A 23,619-nucleotide genomic window follows, 5' to 3' on the forward strand; every position below is an offset into this window, starting at 1 on the left:
CGTTCTCGCCAGCCGCGGGATTTACTTAAACGCGATGTCTCGCGTAGATTTTTATCTATCAACAGCGTGCGCTCGTACCGAAAAAAAAAATAGAAATAAATTCTTGGATGGAAGGAAAGTGAGGAAATAACAGTCGGCGTACGCTCGGCCTCCCTTTAATTTAAATGGACGCGCGGTGTGGAAAATCAGCCCCCCGAGGTGAGGGGGTACCCCGCCGCGTTAGGGAACTGGCTGCAAGTTTCGCAAGTTGGGGCGCTATTTCCTGGGCTTGTTGTTTCGCGACCGGCACGTAGAGAAATCCCCGTGTTTGCGTTTGACTTCCGACGTCGTGGCTGCCGTTTCTCGTAGCGCGGTCGCATTCTAAAACCGCTTCGTCCCCATTTGTCATCACGTCGAAAACTCTCGCGGAATTATTTTCCCAGCCCAGGTACCTGGGCTGGAATTAATCCCCCGGTCGCGTACCATTTTCAAGGCGGCTCCGTCTCGCGCGCGAAATTGCGAGAGAAAGAAAGAAAGAAGAAAAAAAAAAAAAAAAAAAAAAAAAGGAGGCCCGGCGGAGAAAATTTTACCGCGTTGAAAGCGGTCGGACGCGTTATCGGCGCGGTTCGCTCGCGCTCGATTATCGGCCCCTTTTGCACGACTGATCCCGTGACCCCGGCGGAGGGATCGTACGTGTGCACGTGTGTTATCCCCTTTGAACTTCCTGTCCGAGTGCGGCAAAAAGAGCGGAACGCCGAGAGCGTGAGACAGAGGCGGTTTCTCCGCCCTCAAGAAAATCACGTTCACGAAGCGTGACACGGGTTAGTCGGGCGCCGACAGTTCCGGAGTGCGGACCCAACTGTCAGCGGCGAAGGACGACGTATAGCCGGAGATCGATGTGCGGAATTACGCTCGTATTGCCGCCGTCCGCGCGTTATCCGCTCGATCGTTTTCGCGAGGCGCGGATCGATCCCGCGCGACTTCCCCGGGCTGTCGATTGGCCGAGCGATATTTTGACACGTGGCGTAATGACGCGATTGCATATGCGCGTGTGTTTACCGTTTTAAATGTACACAGATACCGCGCGTGGGCCGCGGATATAGAGAAAGAACACGTGGAGGGAGAGTCGGGAAGGTGGGCGGCGGATAGGCTGAAATACTTGGCTGAAACGCGCCACGGCAGTCAGGTCGGCGCATCTGTGCCTCTTGAACGGATGAATTAATTATTGGTGTCGGGTGAAACGGGTGACTTGATGCTCCATCGAGCCGAAAATAACGACGATGGCGCGTAGTGCTGGCTATTGTTCGTGACGAAACAGACGGACGCGTGCCGCCGTGCGGGGTGACAGAGGAAAAAGCAGCCATGGTCTCCAGTCTCTCAGAAGATAAGCGATCTTTATCACTTTCGCAATTCAGATTTCCCCAAGACGAGATCCGGATTAGTCGACGCGTGCATAGTCTAAGCGGTTACGTACTCGTCGCGGTGCAATCGGAAACGAATCTCTGTAAAGCGACCCCCGCTTTGCAGAAGTAAAAGGCGATAGTTTCGAACTTAAAGTGCGCTTAAGAGATAGGCGGACTAGTAGGTCGTAAATAACTTCCGGCGGAACAGTAGACTTAAACGCGCGTAAACGCGGCGGAAAAGCGACGGTGGAGTCTGGCGCCGACAGGTGCCTCGGATTCTCACGATGTGCCGCGGTCCAATTTTCCCGCTACCGCGATCGCGTTTCGCGATAACTGCATTGTTACGGGCGCGATCGGTCTCCGCGCCGTGATATTTTCAACGATCCGGGCGCTCGCCGCCGGTTTATCGATTTATTAACGACGTCCTCGCGACAGCAAGAAGAGCCCTCTTTCACCTACCTCCCCGCCGGCCGCGGCTTAACGCAACTTCGTTCGATACAGCGCAAAGTAATTTTACGCGAAATTGCGCGGTGGCGTATTCGCGTATACGATACCTACAACTGGAAACGGAAATCGCGAAACGGTAACTGCTGGCGGTATCGCGTGGCATTATTGGAGCCGTGTAATAACGATCGTGTTCCGCGACCGTGTACTTAGTTATCCGATGACACAAAGCATGAGGGACCCGAAACGAGAAAACCGCACCGCGGCATATTAAATTTTCAGTAACAGAGTCGGGAGCTTGGTGCAATTAGTCGCGGTGTTCGAATGTCACGAATATCGAGGGAACTTACATCGAGTTAGCTCGTCGCTCGTTCACGATGAAACTCGTCATTGCCATTGACAACCTGGAAAACAAAGAAACAAACGTTATTACTCAATCGCGACGTGTTTGACGTTCACTTTAATCTACCGTTGCCTTTTTTTTATTTCTTTTTTTTTTCCTTTTTACTTTTTAAAGACATTTTTACGTCGCGCATCGTACAATGGATGTCGTTATGAGCGTGCATGCACTTTTGTATACTCTCGTACATTGTGAAACGCGCCGGGGTAAAAGAGATTTCAGGCCGCCCCTCGCAATCGTGGATTTAATATAGCGGAAACGAGCGCGCGGGCTCTTGTCAGGGAACGTCTCTCGCGTCTCTTGGCAAATCGACGAAAATAAGTTGAACGCGTGCAACGTGACCGCGAACACGTGCAACCAATGAATGCGAACGTGCCAATGGATCCGCGTGCATAAAGACCTTATCTATCGTTCCGTTGCAGTTCACTGCGCCCCGTGAAACACCCGAAAACCGTCATGTCGGATTACCGCGCGACCACTGTAGATATTTCCTTTGAATTAATCCCTATTGTACTCGGGCCCGCTCGATGCACGCGAGCCCAGGCGTATTCCCGACGAATAGTTCGGAATACTCGCCGCGCGAATTTGCGCCGTTCACGGATTATAAAGTAATCGCGCCTACGAGATCTCCGCCCGGTCTCGTTCTTATTATTACCGTTATCGCAACAGGCGTTTTCTTCGGTCGGAACATCGGATAAGATTTTAATTTATTCGACTACTTCAATAAGCTTTTTCTCGAAAATAGTACACGTGGAAAATAAATCCTCGCTCGCGATAAGTTCTCGCAAAAAAATTTTAATGAACCGTCCGACTGACAACGTTTGGCCATACGCCAATTGGCTGTGAAACAGGCTGAACCGAAAAAATAAACGTCGAAACGGTCGAGAGAAACGTCGAAGGTTCCCTTTAAAGTTTTAAATATTGTTCACGGTCGAGGCCCGATCGGCGACCGTCGCGGCGACCATACGGTGTATCCGCGGCGAGCAGAAATCTCTCGTTTCTTTTCATATTTTTTTTTCTTTCTTTCTTTTTCTTAATTAAACTTTCGCATCAAGATTTTCCTCCGATTATCGCGCGACGTTCACGCGCTCAGATAATTCCGCTTGTCGTACGCAAAATCTAAAATAAACATCGCGAGAACATTTATACGCACGGCGAATAATTTATAGCCCGAGCTATTGCTCCGATTTCAGACCGCAGAATAATATTTGAAGCGTGAAACTCGCGCGGGATGGCGATAAAAATTGAATGTTCTATCACCGCCGTTCGCATTATTGCCGCATAAAGCAGCGTGAATCTTTGCGAAATAATGCCCGCGGCGTGCAACACTTCGCAATGTAGATATCAGCTCGCCAAGTCCGATGCTGTCGCGTACCGCGGGGGAGGTGGAGGGAGGAAGGGGGAGGTGCAAAGGGGGAGGGCGAATTTATGGTCAGTCTATATATCTCGCGGTGCACACGTGCACGCGACGCGACACGTTTTGAATCTAAAGAACCGGCGGAATCGATCGGCGGCCTGAGCGGAGAAGAGCGAGTCTGGTGTCGGCGAAGGAAATAGCGAATCGTTCGCTGCGAGACAACGGCGATTATTTATCCGGATAAACAGGTCGGGTCGTCCAAAAGCGATTACCGCCCGGCATAACGCCGGCCAATCGACGCGCGGTCGATCGTTTGTCTAGTTCGGTGCAACATCATTACCGGCGATATCCGAGATAAAGCGGGGATTATTTCGAGGGAATAAATCGTTTTAAACTATATTCCAGGCCGGAATCCCTCGCGCCCGTTAATGGCGTGCAGTTTTGAGAGAAAAAGAGGGAAAACACGGTGCTTTCTTACGTCCATTTTCCAAGCAGCGTAGCTAACTGTTATTTCGAGCAATAGAACGTAGTTATGACGTTAGTATCGTACAACTGTGACTTTCTTATTGCATCGTGAGATAAACAACGTAAATAAAGCGGAGGAGAAAAAAAAAAAAGAAATGCCACCGCGGTATGCGATATCAATCGCGTTAATTATTCCATTTCCAAGCGATTGTTTACCGGAAAAAAATCGATCCGGAGGATAGATATAATTATTTGCGGCCACCGAGAACGAATCCTCTCCCGTTCCTTTTCGAGAGGCAACATTTGCTCGCTCGATCTCGAAGATAAATGCCGCTTCCTCGCGTTTACCTAAAGCGAGAGCAAATTCGCGTGGAGAGACACGTGCGGGGCGGTCCTAACAGGTACATAACGATCCGCAGGTCGTGTAGCTCACGCCTAGTGCGAAATCCGGCGCGACTCATCTGTATTACATGACCTGCACGTGTTATCCGGCCCGTTGCCGGTGAGCGGGAGCGACTATACAAGTCGCCGGACATAACTCGTATGCAATATGCATAACGCAGCCAGTGACGTATTCCATGAGAGCGACCGAAAAGCGCGATATTCTTGACGGTTGCTGCGATCGAACGTCGCGACCCCAAAAACGCTTTTACGATTTACAAGAATAAAACTCGTTCCTGCAAACACGATATTTTTCGCCGGGGACACGTTTCGATTAGACGAACAACCAGCACGTTAATTTCTCAAATGATTAACGAATGTTGGATAATGGATCGCGACGAGACGCCGTTCGCGTTTGGGTTTCGATGAAAATTGTGCCGTAATTTATTTTCGTGACAAGAATTATTCAAAAGTGTTATCTCGGACCTGACGATCCGATAGCATCGGGTGAATTTCGCGAGCGGCGAGGGAGATCTAATCAGGGAAATCATTTTTTTTTTTTTTTTGAAAGAAATCACGGCAAAATGGTACAACAATGCCTTATAATTTTCACATTTCCGATCGTTCCTTTGTTTCAAATGAATAATTCACGCAAACCTGCTTCGACAAATAGCTTCGGTATAATTACAAATCGTTAATTGCGGAAAATAATTAATCGTCTAAATTGACAATTGTTAATTGTAATAATAACCGTAGGAAATAATCGCATATTCTGAAGTATATAGTTTAAATGCGACAATACGCGAATGGTAAAACAACGACCTTGCACAATGCACATATACGCGTGTGTGGCAAGTTACACACTGTGAAAAATGAATGCTGAAAGTGAAGTGTCACACGCGAACGGAAATATTCTCCGTGACAAAATATTCTATTAATTATAAAATAAACGTATTTCAAATTAATTTCGACATAAATAAACCGTTGCTGCATATTAAATATAATTTATTTTAACAACAGATTGTATCTCCTTTTCGGTAAAAGGAGAATATTTACGTTAATTAATTTACTGCTTTTTTTTTCTTCAATTTTATGACGACGACAAAATTGTAATTTTAATAAATAAAGAAAATATTAAATTAAAACGTCAGAAAAGTGTGCACAACGGGCAACATATTCTTTCTTAATATATTAAAATCGCGAATAATCCCATTCCGAAATATGAAATTACAAAATAGTAACAATTCATATCTTTAAAGTACACTATTTAAATGTGTGTATGTATGTGTTTGTGTAATTTATTTCAATAAAATAATTTTAATAGTTTTAATACACGTAATAGAGATATTCTAAATGTGTAGCTATTCTAGATACAAAATCTACTTAAAGTGATGTTGACTGCTCGATTTTCCACTGTTATTAAATTTTCCTAATTATCCTGTGGACTTCCTTTTCTCTCTCTCTCTCTCTCTCTATACTCGTAATTTGCATGCTCTCTTGTATCGATCCGCATCTGCACTATAGTTGACCGATCGGTTTTACGGATCAACCGAGAATTACGTACGAGATTGTCTGCTTCCACAGGATTTAACGTATGCGGACGGAGGCCACAATTGGCGGAGCATAGTTTTCTCGTTGCTGGTCATCGGTTTCGTTATAGCCGGCATCGTCACAGCGATTTACCTTCTCGGGTGAGTTTCGCCTTGCGAAGTTTGCTCCCTCGAGCGCTCTCCGATCACCATAGTTCTAAATAATTTATTTTCCACGGCTTAAATACCGGGGAAAGCTTAACGTTTAAATAAATATCCTTTCCGATTTGACGTTCGCAGGTACGTCGACGAGCTTCTGTACTGGAGTGGCAGGCGTCTTACGTTAGACGAGTGCCTTCGTGATGACCTGACACCGCACAGGTTACCACCGACTTGGATAACCCACGAAAAGTTCGTCTATCAAGCCGACGATGGTTCCCTATCCCTCCTGGACACCCGCAACAACATCGTGTCCCTTTTAGTCTCTAATCATACGCTTGTACGTATACCAACCAACAGGACATACCGCCTGGCGCTCTTTGCACGTTGACTCGCGTAACGATAAACTTTACTGGTATTACACGTGGCGGCATTAAACTTGTAACGCGCAAATCACGCCGTGTCGCGACGATAGATACGGCTTAAAGCTGTAAAACGGCCGAAACACACGAAGCTCTAACAGCGGTCGCTAGAAAAAAAAATTTTTCTTCTTCAAATAAAATACGTAATGACGTAAGCGGCGCGGAACGAGTGGATTTAAGGAGGAAATAATAATTGGAAGTATTTACGAGAAGGGAAATAAAATAGATTGAGGGATTAGAATTATTTACGAGGAAAGATGGTGCCGTTGTGTTTTAACAGGACGGTAGAGGACTAGGGGTTTGAAGTCACTTTAAGGATGGAAATCTAAAAGTCGAAGCGTAAGAAGCTTGAAATCTTCTCGAGAGACTCGAGAATTATTACTTATTAACGTGCTTGTTAAGAAATCATTACGATTCAACTTTGGCCGCCTGCGCTACGTTTTGACGTTTCGTAAAACGTGCAATCTTGATGAAAGAAATTATTTTAATATAAAACATTTCGATATCAAGCCTTCTCCTGACCGATGAATATTTAAATTGATAACGAACGCGCGCGCGACAAATCAATATATCTAAACGTATTAAAATCCTCGAATTAAAAACGCATTTGAATTCTAATTCGGATTCACGATCTAATTAACTAACAACCGGGTCGTTATTAATTAACGTCACGGACGGTAAAAACTTGGACGAGATGATTCCGCAATTGTTGCACAGTTAATTATGCGGAAACTAATGCCGTTTTTGAATTATGCAATAGTCGCGCCCGCGATACGCGACGGAAGATGACATGATTGAGTATGTAACTTCGGTCGATTAATGCAAATTTGAAATTTATAATTAATTTGAAATCCGAATATGCATACCGTTCCCGCGCGCTTAATTATTGCCGATTATTTTAATTATTGATGAAACGAAATGCTAAATATTAAATGTTATTCGAAGGAGTTATTGGTACGTGACGTCGAAAATAAATATATTTATTTAAGAAATCAATTCCGTTTATATAGGTTAATTAGTTCGCGTTGCGGTAAACAGACCCCTGTTTGGAGTAACGTGTCGAACAAAGTCGATCGGCACACATCGCGGAATGAAAATATTCAGTCGAGCGAGCGAGCTGTCGGAGTTTACGTGAGCGCTGATGCCGAATTCATGACTAGATAATAATCCACGGTGCCCGCTCGGCCAAGGGAGCGGCGCCGTTTATTTCCATCCAGATTTCGGCGGGTACCTAAATCACGTAACGCGGCGGGAATATCCGCATTAGTGATGCACCGAGGTATCTTAGCTCCCGTGAATCCGCCGATACCGAGCTATTGTCGCGCTTATCCAGGATTAATTGGAGACATGACCCCCATACTCGCCAGATAATTACGCGCCGACTGTTTTAGTGGAAATCTCCGGGAATGCGAAGATGAAGGAATGCGAAAGAGTAATAAATCACGTGAGATGAAAAAATAAAAGTTATAAGCTGTAAGCTCCTTTTATTTTTTTTTTTTTTTTTAACTCGCTAACGGAATTAATAACGAAGAAACTTGCAAATTACACGTTCGGTCGGCGCAACTTGAAATTTTTCCAATGAAGAACAGTTTATAATTTTAAATCATTTATGATTTAACCTTTTTATTATCGCGTAAGTGAGCAAGCCGAGCAGGTGAATATATATGTACGTACGGAAACGGATGATTTTTCCTTTAAAGTTTCCTCGAGAGTTCGGCCCGGTAATGCCAGTGGGACAGGTATTGTTATGCAAAATATCGCTTTTTCAACTTACGGTTCCTTCTCCTTCGGGGCTCCCGGTGGATTTTTAATTGAGATAAACAGCTGGAAAAACGTACCCGGGCCGTTACCTACGTGGTGGAAAATTTCTATAAAGGATGCGGAATATAGGAACAAAAACCCCTTTATCAAAAGTCAGGTTTGTTTTGCCGATCAGCAAACTAGCCGAGTGTGCCTCGCGGCGCGCTGCAAAACAAAAGACTGGACCGCACGTAAAACGGAATCCGGGGCATCCCACGATTTACACGGTGGCTGAGGCACGCGCGGGGTAAATATGAGGCATTCTAGATATTGCGCTTCGGGTTCAATGATACCATCTGTATCTCGGGGCATTTCGATTACAATAGGTACGCGGCTCGCGGCGGAAAGAGGCGACGGTTAAACATTTTCGACTAATAATAATTATTTCGAAAATACTACCGCGCCGCGTTCGAGAAATCGGGCGCAGTAATATTGCGGAGAAAAAAGAAAAAAAAAAAGAGAGACACAGGGAAACTGTGGGAGAATCCCGGTAAATGAAATGCACAAGATGCCTGCATAAAAAGTTCCGACCTGGACGATCAGAGAAAAAAGAGAAACGAAAAGGGAAGCGGCTTGTAACGAGATAGAAAAAAAGAAAGAAAAAAAGAAAAAAACGTGATCGATCTCGGTCGGGCGATAAGTATGCGTGCGCAAGAGAGCCGATCCACTTAGTCTGGACAGATTCCAAATCTGCGTTCTTTTTCCAACATGGACCGAAAGACGGCGTGCGGACGAGAGACGGCATCGATCCGATCAGGCGTCCACCAGGACACGCCGGTTCGTTTCGTTGCCCTCTCGAATGCAAGTATCGACTGGCGGTCGACGGTATTCTTGTAATGATTGTTCGTTCGAGAACTTGGATTCGAGGTAAACGCGATGGAGTCATAACTTCACCAATCTTAATAAAGAAATTGCAATTATAAACTTCTCAACCTTTGGAAATAAATTAAAATTATTGCGCGGATTAAAAAAAAAAAAAAAAAAGAAAGAAAAGAAAAGAATGAAATCGAGGCAAATTCTCTGTTGAATTGGAACGCAGGTGTTCGAATGCGATATATGTTAATAATAAAACAATTATTCTTTTATGCACATATGAAAACATTTTTACCTCTTAATTTAGGTTCATTATTCTTTAAGTGAAATAAATTTCACAAAAATAAAAAGAAAAAAAAAACATGAATATTGGAAATTAAGAATTAATTTCAAAATCTTTTCTCGCTTCTAAATTAACGATTTAAAAATATATAAATAAAACACCGTCGGCAGATAAAAAAAAAAAAAATACTGTTGCCCCAGAATAAAAACTGATCTGATCTGATAGAAGTAATTAAAGAGATTGAAAAGTATTGATTATTTGATAAAATAAAAGCTTTTGACGGCGATGCATTTTATTTCTTTTTTTTTTTTTTTTTTTTTTACGCGGCTCTCGAGTTTAATTGTAATATTGAACGATTCGATTCAAAATTGTATAGAACGTAATGCAATCTTTATTAAATGCTGCTTCCAGAGACAACTGAATGTCCAGGGCTACGAGTGCAGCTCCGATCTACGTTACGTATTGTTCAGACACAATGTCAAGCCGGTAAGTAGTTTAAATGTGGAAGTCTCTCGGGAAAGTTTTTCGCGCGGCAGCTGTATCCTAACTTTCTGATCCGTCGCTTATCGATAACGCTTGGGCGTGTTATACGACGCAGTGCAATTTAGTTGCAGTTAGCTGTCGATTTCAGCTATCAAAAACGCATTCGCTTCTTGCGGCAGTTCTTCAATTTTTTTTATTTTTAATTTTATTTATTCTCTTAGATTTATATGATACTAATGTTTGCTTCTTTTTGGTAGGTCTTTCGGAACACTTACACCGCTCTTTACACCGTTTACGATGTCACAAACGAGTAAGTATTATGTATATATTAAAATAATCGAAATATTAAAGTATAATAATTCTTCATAAATTTAAAAAGCATTAATATATAAATTTTTGTTCTTTCATTTATTTTTTTCAATTTATTCGAATTTATTACTATTTTTTCGAGTTGAGTGTATCTTTATAAATATATATTTGTATTAAAAAAAAAATCCGAGTAGGAATCGATTAAAATAAATAAATAAAACTGTGAAATATAACCTGCATACATTTGTTTTTCGTCTGTTATTCACTAGCCATCATACACCCCTTCGCCTACAAGCGTCGCGACACATGCATCAGACGCGATTGCAATATGCCACCTGGCTGGGCAACACGTCCAGTTTCCTGATGGTCTCCGAGAACGACATTTTTCTCAGATTGGGGCCCTCCGCGACGGAGGACATTCGTCTGACCGACACGGGCGTACCCGGGGTGATCTACAACGGCGTGCCCGACTGGTTGTATCAGGAGGAGGTGCTGCCGAGTCCACAAGCGATCTGGCCGAGCCCGGATGGCACGCACGTTCTCTACGCCACGTTCAACGACACAAGAGTAAGCGCGTTGGAGTTCCCGTGGTTCAACACGCCGGGCCAGGACGTAGTTGGCCCAACACCTCTGAGCACGTCCAAATCCTCGTTTCCACCCTCGAGATCGGTCAGGTATCCGAGACCGGGCTGGCCGAATCCGGAGGTGGAATTGTGGGTCATGGAACTCGGGAACGCGAGCTGGGCGAATTACAACAATACCGGAAACGTCACCTGGCCGATGAAAATGAGGCTGAAACCGCCGACGTTCTTGGACGAACAGTACGTTAAATTACTAAAGAATCTCTCGTGCTACTCTCGCGAAATAATAATTTTTATAGAATATATAAACTTAGCATCGGTGGCAATTAAATAACGACTCGAAATATTTCTCCCTTCCTCCCCCCTTCGTTCGTGGCTTGATTAATTTATTTTTACAAATATTTTCAGAGATTATTATTTGATATCGGCCGGCTGGGTTGGCGACGACGCCTCGCAAATCGCCGTCGTTTGGATGACAAGGATGCAGAACCTGTCGATGGTGTCTGCTTGCCGTGCTCCCACGTGGGAGTGTGAGGAGACTCATTCGGAACGGGCACCCGAAGGACTGTGGCTGGACGCCCAGCCGCATCCTCTTTTCGCTCCGGACGGCGACAGTTTTCTGTTGCTGGCCACCGTACAGGAAGGTGACAAGGAACATTTCACACACATAAAGCACGTCACACTCACGCAACAGAGAATAGCAGTGCTCTCCCATGGTCGTTATGAGGTAACAAGCTTTTAAGATCGATACGTTACAAGTCGTAAAACAATTTTTTTTTTTTTTTAACGACAAGCTCTAAAATCTCTAATCGCAAATTATCGTAGAGATATAAAAAATTATTATAGAAATTAAAAAAAAATAATTTAAATAAATATATGTATATTATAAATGATTAAAAAAAATTAATTTAATTTAATAAAATTAAAAAATAAATAAATATATGATGCTTGTACAAAAGTGATATAAGAAATGAAAAGTTTAATCGCGTGAGTGCTTTCTGAAACAGGTGAGCGAGATCTTGGCGTGGGACACCAAAGCGCATCTCGTATATTATCTAGGTACCAGAGAAAAGAGACCGGGCCAGAGACATCTTTACGTCGTACGCGATCCCGCCGCGGACGATCCTCGTCACTTCGAGCCGTTGTGCGTGACGTGTGATCTCGGGGAAGTTCTTTCGAGCAGTAGGTAAGTCTTACGAAACAACAAGATAAAATTTCCCCCGATTAAATAGATTCTCGATGTGAAACTAACGTGCGAAATTTATTAAACGCCGTAGATTCTACTATACGAATTGCACGCATTTCGGTGCTTCTGTCAGCCCGGCTCTGGAAAACGGCACGCAGGGTTACTACGTGCTGTACTGCGAGGGTCCCGGCCTTCCTCTCGCCGGCGTGCACATGATGTCGACGCACAAGTTAATCCGCGTGCTGTACGACACGAGACTTCAACGCGCGCAGAAATTGTCGGAACTGGCACTGCCCACCAGGCAAAGCTTCGAGGTAAATCGTACGACATCCCCGATCTCGATTAATTAAATACCAATGGCGCAACTATCGTCCAGGTCCCGCTACCTCAAGGCTGGCGAGCTCAAGTGCAACTGTTACTGCCGCCCTCGTGGCGAGAGGAGCTCAGGGACGCGGCGTTTCCCGTGCTCGTCGAGGTGAACGGCCGTCCCGGCAGCGAGGCCGTCACGGACAAGTTCGGGATCGATTGGGGAACGTACATGTCGAGCCACAACGACGTAGTTTACGTGAGACTGGACGTGCGAGGCGCCCGCGGCCAAGGAAAGAAGGACCTGTTCAGAAAGATAGGCGGCGTCGAGGTGCAGGATCAGCTCACCGTGCTGAAGCACCTTCTGAAGACGCATAAGTATCTCGACGTCACCAGAGTCGGCGTGTGGGGGTGGGGTTACGGTGGATACGTGACCGCCATGGTCCTCGGTAATCAGGAGAACGTCTTCAAGTGCGGCGTCGCGGTGAATCCGATTGCCGATTGGATGTACTATAGTAAGCATTGCGAATCTAGCGAAAAATTCGGCCTAGCTGCACCTCGCTTAATTTATTCCGCCGCGAGGCGTTCTCGATGTTACCTAATCGTCGTGCGATTGTAGATTCCGCGTTCACGGAACGTATCCTCGGCGCGCCAAAAGAGAACTACAAGGGCTACGTGGAAGCTGATCTAACGCAACGAGCGAGATTGGTGCCCAGTCACAGCCTTTACCTTCTTCATGGCCTAGCCGACCTTACAGCGCCTTACACGCACGGCGTTGCCTTCGCCAAGGCTTTGTCCGAAGCGGGAATCATGTTTAGATATCAGGTGAGAAAAGTAAGCGATGCGTAAAAATTAAAAAAAAATATATATTGAATTAATTGCCGATTTTCTCTCTTCGTAACAGAGTTACGCGAACGAAGATCATGCCCTGACGGGCGTGCTCGAACACGCTTATCGTTCCATGGAGGACTTCCTCGCCGAGTGCCTCGCCCTGGATGCCTCCTAGTGCCTCAAGCCGAAAATTCTTTTGTTGTCTCTAGTGCGTCTATTTCCGATACATTCAGAACGGACGTTAATACGGAGACTCGTCCTCGAAGTCACGGCAATTACACTCGTAAACGGAACGATCTCCCGTTTAGAGCCTGAATCGCGATATAAATCAGGCCGCTAGTTGAAAAAATAACGAGAGCGATCGTTTATCTAAAAAGATGAAAGGAAAGACGAAAAAAAAAGGAAAAGAAAAAGGAAAAAGAAAAAAAAAAGAATAACGTCGTTTGACGCACGATGTATACGAGTTTACGCGGCAGAGATTTCAAGATTGACAAAAAGAATTGAAAGTAAAAATAGAGTGGCATTCGCAGTAATATCGTCACGACGTATATCGTTCACCTATAGATTTCTTTACGAAGAAACCGCGCATTTTTCTCTCTGGGAGTATCTAGCGACGTTCTCGCGAAGAGAATCCAGAAATCACGAAGAATATTAAGCGAGAAGCGACGGATTGGCTTTGACGGAATTTTTTGTACATTATCGAATGACGCCGCTCGAGTTTGCCGCGCGAATTTAGCACTCCGATATAGTCGCATTAATGTCAGTCAGTCGTCGCGGCGTGCTCGGTGATACGCGACGACGGCACGCGCGCCACGAATAGCACCGAAGGGACGAACGCGCGTACATGCCGTGAAATCGAAATCGGACGAGCTTCGAATAATGATCGTAGAGAGGACAAGGCGCACGAAAAGCGGAGACCGAATTATACTACATGCGGAGCTTATCGACGGCTCGCAAATCAGCGTCCGTTCGCATGGCGCCGTCGAGTCAACGTGTGCGAGATCGACGCCGAGTGTTTGCGAGCTCGTCGTTCGACGTCTTGCTGTGTTCCAAGTCCCGATGGCGCTCACGCAAGATAGGCCTGAGATTTCGTAGCGGGCGACTAAGCGCGAAGTTAATACGGATTATAATAACACTTCAACGTACAGAGCTTATTGGGAGTCTGCAAACTTGCACTTTCCTTCGTTCCCCACTTTCCAGACGGAGTTTTATCGAATCGTAGTGCTCGAATCACGCGAACGCCTCTGCCTCGGTACGATGGACCGACTCTGCGACCCGCGATCGACCCGCTTTTACGGCGAGTTATTTAAAGTCCTGACCCTTATGGTCCCTCGTATCGAGTCACGTGTGTCCACCAAAAAATTAAAAAAAAAAAAGAATAAAAAAAAAACAAAAAGTTTGCAAGCTTCCGTCTTACACGTTCTCCTATTTTTTTTTTTTTTTAGCTGCGTCACTGGTGCCTCCTCGATTTTAAACGGAGAAAAAGTATTTAAAGCCTACGCGGTGACGTTCGTCCACAGAAATCGACGTACATTTACCATTATACAAATATATGTATATATACGTATATATATGTATGTTTATTACATATATATAGTATATGTACAATAGAATCCGAACGGCTACTGTAAGTTTTGTGTTGTACAGCTTGGCGCCTAGTTCTATGTATTATAATGTTACACGCGTAAGAAGTTGTTCCACACAGATCCTAGTACCTTTTCCCCCCCATCTCGACCCGCCCCTCTCCCCCCTCCCCCTGCTCCCGATCCGTGAATTTTGAATATTTGTACATATATACACCCAGGTGAAAATGTAAAGCCCCTTCGACGAGGTCCCCGCAACGGCGCTCGCGGAGATCGCGAGCGACCCGTAGATAAAGAGAGCGATATCACCCTCTATAAAACAATCGATTTTCGATGGGATTTAAAATACGCGCGCCGAAGTTGCACGCGTGAACTTGGACCTCGTCGAAGGCGTCGGGTATCGGATTCACTGTATATCTCTTCGAAACACATCGATCGACCCCGAGCGGATGAACGAATGTCGGGCGGACGGTTGCCAGCGCAATCGTCGTGACCGTCGGTCATCGATCAGGCGCGATCGGCACACGACGTTCGAGGGCTCCCGAGTTTTTCCTCGCTTCGTCGTACTTTCAGGTGGAACAGTGGAAGACAAGATTATGGCGAGACACCGTGCGCTTACTGTCACATATAACTGATTTCGCTGCTCCACTATATTACAAAAGCGAACGCTCGGTAACCTTACGAACGCGGACGTCGTCGAAGAATAACAGGGGCTCGTAAAACGTCTCGGAAGTATCTGCGGCAGGGTGCCGACATTTTTACGATTTACATAAATTTCAAAAGTCGAAGCGTGAGAAACTTGGAGAATTATTGCCTTACGGTTCGTTTGCGTTACAGGCCCGGGGAGACACTCTCTGCATGGTATATAACTTTACGAAAACGAGCTCGTTTAAAGTTAATGATTTACGACTCGGTTTGCGCTTAATTTATTATTTGTGGAGAATTTTACTGTGAGTCTAGACAAGGTGTTTTGATCGCCGGAGCAGCAACGTCGCAGAATACATTTGTTCAACCAGGAACCATAAAGTAATTTCTTTACAAAAATGTTTTCTTTTTTTTTTTTTTTCGAGTCACAGATAATGTTCGAGACCACGCGTTAATGTAATTTCTAGTTCGAAAGTGAGGGTAAATTACGAGTCCGTTGAAAACGTTAATTACAGAGAGGCGTGCTTGAGCGAGGAGGTGGTGCACGTCGCCGTGTATATGCTGCACGTACCAGCAGCCCTTAAATGCCGACAATCAAGGCTAGTGCAACTAATCAAACGATAATAAATAGAAACGAAGAGAAGAGAAAAATTACTTAATAATTTTAAATGAACACTCGCGAACGATCGCCTACGGTTCGGGCCGCAAACCGAAGTTCCGTATTGCCAAACTATCGCGACTGAAACTTCGCCAGAGCGATTTTTGCGAGGATAAAAGTATTATAGATGCGAAGGGTCGTTAGGTCGAGATGATGTGCCCGCTGTCGACTGTAGAAAGTACAAAAAAAAAAAAAAAAAAAAAACAAGAAAAAAAGAAAAAAAAATGTAACGCGCAATGGAGGTTTCGAGGAATTATCTGTCGAATGGATTTATCCTTAGAGAGGACTAGCTCCGATCTCTTTTTCGCTAACTTTCGATGTTAAACATTGAAAAGTCACACGGCTGTAATCAATCCTCCTGCCCCCCCCCGCCCCCCTTTCGGATGGAATTAACGCGCAACGTTACGTTGCCCTGCGAGACGGGCGTAAGGAATTCCTCCATTTCGCGGTAAATGAATGGTCGTTTGTAGTGAAACAAAATGTTCGTTATCAACAATATCGCTTCCATTTATTCCCGAATAAATATAACGCGAGCGATCGAAACGCGAACTGTTCGATCCCAAAGAAGCGGGAGAGAGAGAGTGACTGACCCGGTCGATTGGAATCGGAAGTGCAAGGGATGCCTGGGCCGAGAAGTAGATGGGGAGAGGGTGAGGGAGTAATAAAGAAACGGAGTGAATGAGAACGCGGGTGTGGGTGGTGTATGTGTTTGTGTACGTGTATGCATGTGTAAATCACAATCAATTATTAAATATAATAACGGCAGAAAGTGAGGCAATTTGTTAAATGTAAGCATAGGGCATCGGAGAAAAATTATCACGAAAGCAGGCACGCAACACAAGCAAGCGAATTATGAAATTAATCGCAACAAAGAAACCTTGGTAGCAGCGCATAAGGGTATCTATAGCTTTTGGTAACGTATTATCGCCGCTAAAAAGAAAGAAAAAAAAAAAAAAAAAAAAAAAACACGTAAAGGATAATGAAAATCACACTCGTATGGGTATGCATAAAGATACACGCAAATACACACATGTACACGCAATATATTAAAAGGAACAGATAACTTTCTCACGCGAAAGTCAATATAAGAGTAAGGGCCCGTGCGAACGCATAAATAAATTAAAGCGAATTAAATACACCCGTCGCACAGTTGACTGGCGAAAAGATCGTCAAACAGAACACGCGTTAATTTAACTCGGCAATCTAGATTTAAAGAAATATTAACCGTCACATACACATTGCGTACTGATTTCCTACAGAAAAATTTTAATTATGATATTTTATTCGTAAAAATCTGTGATGTTTGTTAAGAGAAATATAAATTTAAAGTAATGCTTGTTCGTTTACTTTAAATTTAGTACTCGTTTTTTTTTTCTTTTCTTTTATATCAACGATTTGTAGCTCCAAACGCGTCTTTGCCCGATCGGAGGTGTGTCTGGCGGAAAGAGAGAGATTCTCGAATGATTGTTTTTTATATACATTTAATCGAAATGCTGGATACACGTTTCATAAAAATCGTTGATGTTTTTCGAGCTACTCGATTGATATTTACCTTCGCTTCATAACGCGAAACGAGCACGGAAAGTTATTTCTATTTTTCCGTTCTTTTTTTTTTTGCGATATTCGCACGGACCTGTACTGGAAACATTCGCGAAATCGGCCAATCGATTACTTACACTGACGATAATATCGTAAAAGTCTTCAGAATTTACGAGATAGGTTAATTAATTAAAAAGTTTTACTTCCAATATTTTGGGAATATTTTTTAATCGAGAAAAAAAAGGAAATAAATTGTCAAATTATTTCGAAAGAAATTTAAGTTTATAGAATTCATAAAAAATTATCTCAAAATTAATCTTACTTCAATTGTAGTAATTTACTAAAATTAATTTAATTTCAGATCTTTTTGCCAGTCGGCAAATTGACAAAAGAGAGAATTATTGAATCGAGACGCAGTTAACTTCATTAGCGGAGTCATAATATCGCGCTGCCGATTTCGCGGATGTCGCCCGAGTTACCTTCCACGTAACATCCACGAAATAATCATGTTATTAAGATTCTGCGTTTTTTAATATCAGCGAAGCTCGGCTCGAACATCGGGTGGATAAAGTGTTTTCAATAAACTGTTACATTATCTGAAGTATTCTTAATCCTTCCTCATTGCATCGCATCTTTGACGGGTGACTTTTGGCAGTGCGTTATAATTAAGGCATCGAAACGCCAACGGTGGACTCGAAGAAATTATGGTTCCTCGTCGGCCGAGAAAAAGGAAGGGCACATCTCATTCGGGCAGTTTCAGGCAGAGAAACAAGCGCAAGACCACTAATTACTCGGAGAACCGGTAAGTATAATTTTATTTCAAGTATTTTCTTTATAAAGCGCCGCGTTTGAAGGATGCACGAAACTTTTAATGTTTCAAGGCTGCACAAGCATCCGTACAAGACACGTTCGAAAAGTTTTCGCGAGACAGAAACGACGACAGACCCGATCGAGTCTTTCATCCCATCGAGACGATCATCCGATAGCAGCGTAATATATTTGGGCTCGTTTCGTAAAAGTCCGCAGCTTGTAACACTGGAGGATAGCAACGAGAGCTTTCCCGAAAAAATAATTCAACAGGAAACATGGCTCGCACCGTGTCAAAGACAAGAAATTATTTAAAGTAATATATATACGTATATAATTGCATTTGATATAAAAAAATAAGTTTAATTGAATTTCTTTCATGTTTCTTGTCTTTTTCTTTTCTATTAAAAAAATTATGATAATTTTATAGAATATATCAAATTAAACTTTTTTAAATAAATTTGTCAATAGTATCAAATATAGTATTGCGCGTTAAATGTAATCTTGGCCGTCTATTTTGTAAGATAAATATGTCGCTGTGAGAAAGTTTTTGGAAAACGAGGACACTGCCTCTATTTCTGCTTTGCCTTTCCGTAATATACTCAATTGTTTTGATATAGCTTCGTTTACATAACTCCGGGCTTCGATGGACCTCAATTTCACAAGATCAGCTTCGGTGAGCGGAATTGTTTTCGCTCCTATAGCAACCAATTCCGAAGGGTGGATTCCGAGCCAGCGTGCATTAAAGCAAGCCAGAGTCTCGTTTTCCTTACGAAGGGTCGATGAACCGAAGCTGCAAAAATCCCATCGTAGAAATATAAAAAGGGAATGTTTCTCATCTAAGAAATATCATGCTACAAATTACGTCGACTTTTCCAATAAAAAAAAAAAAGATTACGATCTAAAGTTAAAAGAGCTACGAGGCAACATTTAGCCATTACCGATAAATTAGCATAATGTCTACGCCGAAAGGATCCGCGTCGACGACGATGTAAACCGGTAGGTCCATTTTTTCAGATAACATCTTGACCAGCATCCGCGTGGCTACGTCCGGATAACCCTTCCCCGTCACTAGGATACATCGCAGGGTGTGCGAACAATTTTCCTCGAGCAACTTTTGAAAGACCGCGTCTTTCTCAATGACCAGAACGAGGTCTGCCTTCGCGCGAATCGAAGCCACGTTCGAAATCATCTGCGGAATCTGAGCGCCACCCGGTATCATGTAGTCGATTACTTGGCTGTCATTTAACGTGATGGTCATATTTCCCGCTGCCAGTCCTTTAGTCGTTGCCAGCAGTCCTGAAAAGATCCTCGGTTACCCTGATTTCTGATTCATATTTCTCACCCCTCTTCATATTCTCTTTATCTGGCAAAACTCACTCAAATCCCACGGCGCGCATTGCAATAAATTAGCGACATCGTTTAAAGCGCGATCAACGTACTTTTGATCGGGTACTAAATAACTGGTTGCCTCTTTCTTCAGGTCGTAATAAAACGATCGTCTGGTTTTGCTTGCGTTCGTTAGCAGCAAACGATGAGCCTCGGCCATTATTACCGTCATCAGGACGAATTTGTTTCTGCTGCTCTTCGCCGCAAAGTCGACAGTGGTTTTTTCCGAATTTTCACAATTTTCACGCTCTGTGAATTTCTTGTCTTTGATGAAATCGGTTAAGTTATTGTTGAAGGATGTCGTTTTCTGTCGAAAATCGATCGGGCATTCCGTACAAACGTTTTCTTTGCGACTAATGGATTTCGGTTCAACATTTTGACTACTGAATGCTACACACGGCGCCTGTCCAGCAGATATCTGATCTATTATCTTTAATGTAATCGCCTCAATGCGCGCGATTAAATCTTTCCTGAGCAACATGCGCGAGAAAATATAAATTTATATTTCAGTCGATTTATTTAGAACCAATAATAAAATATAATAAGCAGAGCTCTAAATTTTACCGTAATTCTTTATTGTCGACCATCGGTATTTCAATGTACTTTTCGTGAGCGTCGAACAATTGGTTGGAAGTCGACATAGTTACTTGTCCACAAAATTTCTTATTTATTTTATGCATCTTGTCTAAGTTAAAAAAGATAAAAAAAAAAGAATATGAGAGAGTAATAATAGTTCAATCATTTTTAATTTTATTATTTACTACAGATAATATCTGTTGAAGTTATTAATCCTAGCCCTAGTTCTTCTTTGACCCAACAGATGCCTTTAGCTTGTACAAAACGGATCTCGATATAGAGATCGTTCCTATCGATAAAATTAAAAAAGAAATTTTTTTTTAATCAAATTAATTAAAAAATATATATTAATTTTTTTAATTAAAGTAATTGTTCACTGTTTTAATTTTTATTACATTACCACTGGAGTTTATAACTATCGAATTTAAAATCCCAAAGTTTGTAGAATTTTTATTTTATAATAAAATTAATAAATCATATAAGAAATAATAAATATTTTATTTTGAGAAATTAATAAAGATTGATGATCAATTTGGTATCAAGTAATTAACAGGCTTAAATAATTCCAACCAATTTTATAAACGTACGTCGAGACGTACGTGCTTATAATAAATTACACCGTGAAGAACGTCATTAGATTGAGAAAAAGCTGGATGAAAAGAGAATCCGGATATGCTGTTCAGTCATCATTGAATGTTGCGAGAGACGAGTTAAAAGGCGCGCTGGTAGATAAAAATCTACTACCTATCCGAGGCCGGCATTCTCACAGCAATAAACATATTAAGTCTCGACCCATGAGGTAAAGTATTGGCCGCGTGAATTCGTCCGGGGCCGTGACGGAGTAGACATTAATTTTTCTCCCGATCACCGACATTCATATCGAAGTGGCGAATCTCGAGAGAGGCCCGGACACCCCGCTGCGCATTTGTGAGCACCGACCATTGAACGGCGCGCTACTGTACGCGCTAAAGACACTTCAGAGACTTATTGTGAGCGCGAAACACACACCCCTTACTGCAAAACGTTCAATTGTAACGAAATTCAGCGTACGCTTTAATAGGAAGCCGTCCGGAAGACGATCGTGACCGAAATTAGCTATTTTCAAGAAACGAAACCTTAGATTTATTTCAAAAACTTGATTGTATTTATAAAAATTATTTTTTTTTTTTTCTTTATAATTTAAATTAACGAACAGCTACGGCATGGAACGTTTGTTAAAATATTTCGAGAATAAAAAAACGACTAAATGCAAGTCGATTAATTAGATTAAAAGCATTTACTATAATCTTGCAAAATTTTTGATAAGATCAGAGAACGTCTGTGGATTCGCGTTGACAAGCGTTCGTCCATATACAAAAATGAAACACCACCTTAAAGTTCCGGCCTCTTAGATGCTCATAACGGGATTATTCATGAAAAAAAAAAAAAAAAACTAATAATAATGCAGGGCGGTGGCAAGCACGCTCGGTTTCGCATTAAACACTCCAAAGCTGTGTTATAAAAGGGGATAGTGTTACATTGTGCAACGAGCACCGCGGAGAAACAGCCCTAAGAATGCCCTCGCCAGCCTTCAAATAGCCCGTATATAAACCAACACGCGTCGCCGGCGCGTCCCTAAAATGTCAGTTAAATACGCGAAGAAAGAATCGCGCGGGCCTTCTCGAAATCTTACGCGAAAGCGCTCGATGCGCTTCGATCCACCTCGCCTCGGGTGTACAATCTTCTCTGTATTCGCGATAGAAAACTGAACGCCCGCCGGCAAGAACGACATACATGAAAATCGCATACTTAAAGCACCCGAAATACCAGTCGACTTTTGTATGACTTCCGGTTTATCGGTTTACAAGAATGACGTCGACTGCGAAATTTTTTAGAAATTTCAATACCACGATAATCTTCCCGGCTTCAAATGTTCCCTTCGAATTTGAATTCGTGAAACTAGATCTCCGCGGTCGATCGTACATAAAAAGAAAAAGAAAAAAAAAATACCTGTCGCACGTCAACCGACGGCTTACCAAAGGTCAGATTTTTCGAAACCCGATACACCCGGGCATTCTGCGATTAAGTAAGACCTAAATACCACGAATAGACGGTACAAATCGACAACGTTCGAACCCCCGAGTCCATTCAGAAAATCGTAACAGTCGAGGTTTTTCCCGATCGGCGACGTCTAGAGATCGGATCTCATGTCGTTCCTTTATTCGCGTCTTGATGCATTCAAGACTATTTTCGAAGATAGCATCGAATTTGTCCAAACAGTGGGGAACGCGGCTGCGAGGCAGCGGAGCGTTCGCTAACGTGCGGACTTGAAGTAAAGAAGTCGGAAGGGTGACTACTTGCCGAAGTTACTATCTCCCGGTATTTAATACGTGTACGCACTTTCGTTAATTAGATGCTCGCAGCAAAGAAAAAAATAAAATAAAATAAATTATTCTGCTTATTAGAATTTTATCGAGCCTGCCCGGATCGATGCAACGACTTAACTTTCCGAATCACAGAGATTTCCTGGCTTCGCCGATATAGCTGTACACGATTGATCGCTCGAAGTGCACTTATCAGGACTACTTGAACGCGCCGCGGTTTTTGGGGGATCGAACAACGTTATTGTAGCGACCGCCGTGTTCACACACTGTAAAGAGGGTCTGACGGTACGGCACTTGACTTAAACGTGAGCTTGGGAAAATCTAAAACATTGAAAAAAAAAAAGAAAAAAAATAGCTACCGCCACGTGATGCTTTTTAAATGACTCGACGAGGGCTTGATCGAAGCCACCGATGATGTTGGAAAGTTTTTAAAAACGAGCCTAATTTTAAACGTGATTTCATTGCGCGAAGATATTAAAGCGCGATTTGCAATCGACGTGTCTCAAAATTATGTCTTTTTAAGTATTAAAATCAATTAAAATCTATCCATAAGAAGCGCCAATTTTAAGACGATGGAACGATAAAGAAAACGGTTTCGTGCAAAGATATTACGTACCAATTTGATACGTCTTCAGCACGTAATCACCTAACGAGCAGTTTCGTTTCCCTTAAATTCAGCATTCCTTTAATAACAGGTCAGCGCTCGAGGCTAAATAAGATCTTCGCCTTCACTCGACGCGACTTATTATACGTCAAATGTTTTCACGGCTATTCACCGAGAAGAAAAGGAACCAAACGTGGCATCTCAAGGATACTGACGAACGAAGAAAATGACGAATAGGAAGAAGATTGGGTAAGAACGAAAAGTGAGCAGAAAGCCAAATGAAAATTGGACGGAGGCAAGTAGACGAGTCGAAAACGAAAAAAT

General features: G+C 43.0%; 4 protein-coding genes across 9 annotated transcripts in view; 2 read left to right on the forward strand and 2 right to left on the reverse strand.

The window, feature by feature from the left end:
* LOC139103845 (A-type potassium channel modulatory protein DPP6) overlaps positions 1–18,157 on the forward strand; it is a 60,874-nt gene extending 42,717 nt beyond the window's left edge. For 3 of the 4 annotated variants that reach the window (XM_070658905.1, XM_070658907.1, XM_070658906.1), the window contains exons 3-13: positions 6,014–6,120; positions 6,259–6,457; positions 9,847–9,921; positions 10,176–10,228; positions 10,497–11,048; positions 11,217–11,535; positions 11,816–11,994; positions 12,086–12,308; positions 12,371–12,815; positions 12,920–13,125; positions 13,205–18,157. In XM_070658905.1, coding sequence (XP_070515006.1) covers positions 6,014–6,120; positions 6,259–6,457; positions 9,847–9,921; positions 10,176–10,228; positions 10,497–11,048; positions 11,217–11,535; positions 11,816–11,994; positions 12,086–12,308; positions 12,371–12,815; positions 12,920–13,125; positions 13,205–13,306 — 2,460 coding nt within the window. In that variant the 3' untranslated portion in view covers positions 13,307–18,157. Of the gene's footprint in view, positions 1–580; positions 1,364–6,011; positions 6,121–6,258; positions 6,458–9,846; positions 9,922–10,175; positions 10,229–10,496; positions 11,049–11,216; positions 11,536–11,815; positions 11,995–12,085; positions 12,309–12,370; positions 12,816–12,919; positions 13,126–13,204 lie in introns of those variants that run through there. The other variant, XM_070658908.1, reaches the window with a different exon arrangement.
* Vari (MAGUK p55 subfamily member vari) overlaps positions 1–23,619 on the reverse strand; it is a 129,544-nt gene that overhangs the window by 75,929 nt on the left and 29,996 nt on the right. Inside the window, exon 2 of one of the 3 annotated variants that reach the window (XM_070658920.1) lies at positions 2,177–2,230. The exons of 1 other annotated variant lie outside the window; for it this stretch is intronic. The gene's annotated coding sequence lies outside the window, so the exon portion shown is untranslated. Of the gene's footprint in view, positions 1–2,176; positions 2,392–23,619 lie in introns of those variants that run through there. One more of the 3 variants, XM_070658921.1, reaches the window with a different exon arrangement.
* LOC139103857 (uncharacterized) lies at positions 18,255–18,689 on the forward strand. Its single transcript, XM_070658939.1, has 2 exons — positions 18,255–18,358; positions 18,438–18,689. Exons 1-2 carry the CDS (start codon positions 18,261–18,263, stop codon positions 18,676–18,678), a joined length of 339 nt encoding a protein of 112 aa, XP_070515040.1. The 5' UTR covers positions 18,255–18,260; the 3' UTR covers positions 18,679–18,689.
* Mei-w68 (meiotic W68) lies at positions 18,843–23,052 on the reverse strand. The gene is made up of 4 exons (XM_070658938.1): positions 20,317–23,052; positions 19,744–20,222; positions 19,305–19,662; positions 18,843–19,156 (listed from the first exon to the last, which is right to left on the reverse strand). The coding sequence occupies exons 1-4, from the start codon at positions 20,430–20,432 to the stop codon at positions 18,856–18,858; spliced, it is 1,254 nt and encodes a 417-aa protein (XP_070515039.1). The 5' UTR covers positions 20,433–23,052; the 3' UTR covers positions 18,843–18,855.

Source organism: Cardiocondyla obscurior, linkage group LG07 (assembly GCF_019399895.1).
Source record: "Cardiocondyla obscurior isolate alpha-2009 linkage group LG07, Cobs3.1, whole genome shotgun sequence".
In the NCBI taxonomy this organism is placed as follows: Eukaryota; Metazoa; Arthropoda; class Insecta; order Hymenoptera; family Formicidae; genus Cardiocondyla; species Cardiocondyla obscurior.

What these genes read in the sequence shown, in the direction of transcription:
- Mei-w68 (XM_070658938.1), bottom strand. Translation starts at nt 20,432, where the DNA reads ATGCATAAAATAAATAAGAAATTTTGTGGACAAGTAACTATGTCGACT. An exon ending in GTCGACAATAAAGAATTACG is followed by an intron (nt 20,223 to 20,316) that starts GTAAAATTTAGA and finishes CATGTTGCTCAG; the next exon opens with GAAAGATTTAATCGCGCGCA. An exon ending in GACATTATGCTAATTTATCG is followed by an intron (nt 19,157 to 19,304) that starts GTAATGGCTAAA and finishes GGATTTTTGCAG; the next exon opens with CTTCGGTTCATCGACCCTTC.
- LOC139103857 (XM_070658939.1), top strand. Translation starts at nt 18,261, where the DNA reads ATGGTTCCTCGTCGGCCGAGAAAAAGGAAGGGCACATCTCATTCGGGC. An exon ending in ACTAATTACTCGGAGAACCG is followed by an intron (nt 18,359 to 18,437) that starts GTAAGTATAATT and finishes TAATGTTTCAAG; the next exon opens with GCTGCACAAGCATCCGTACA.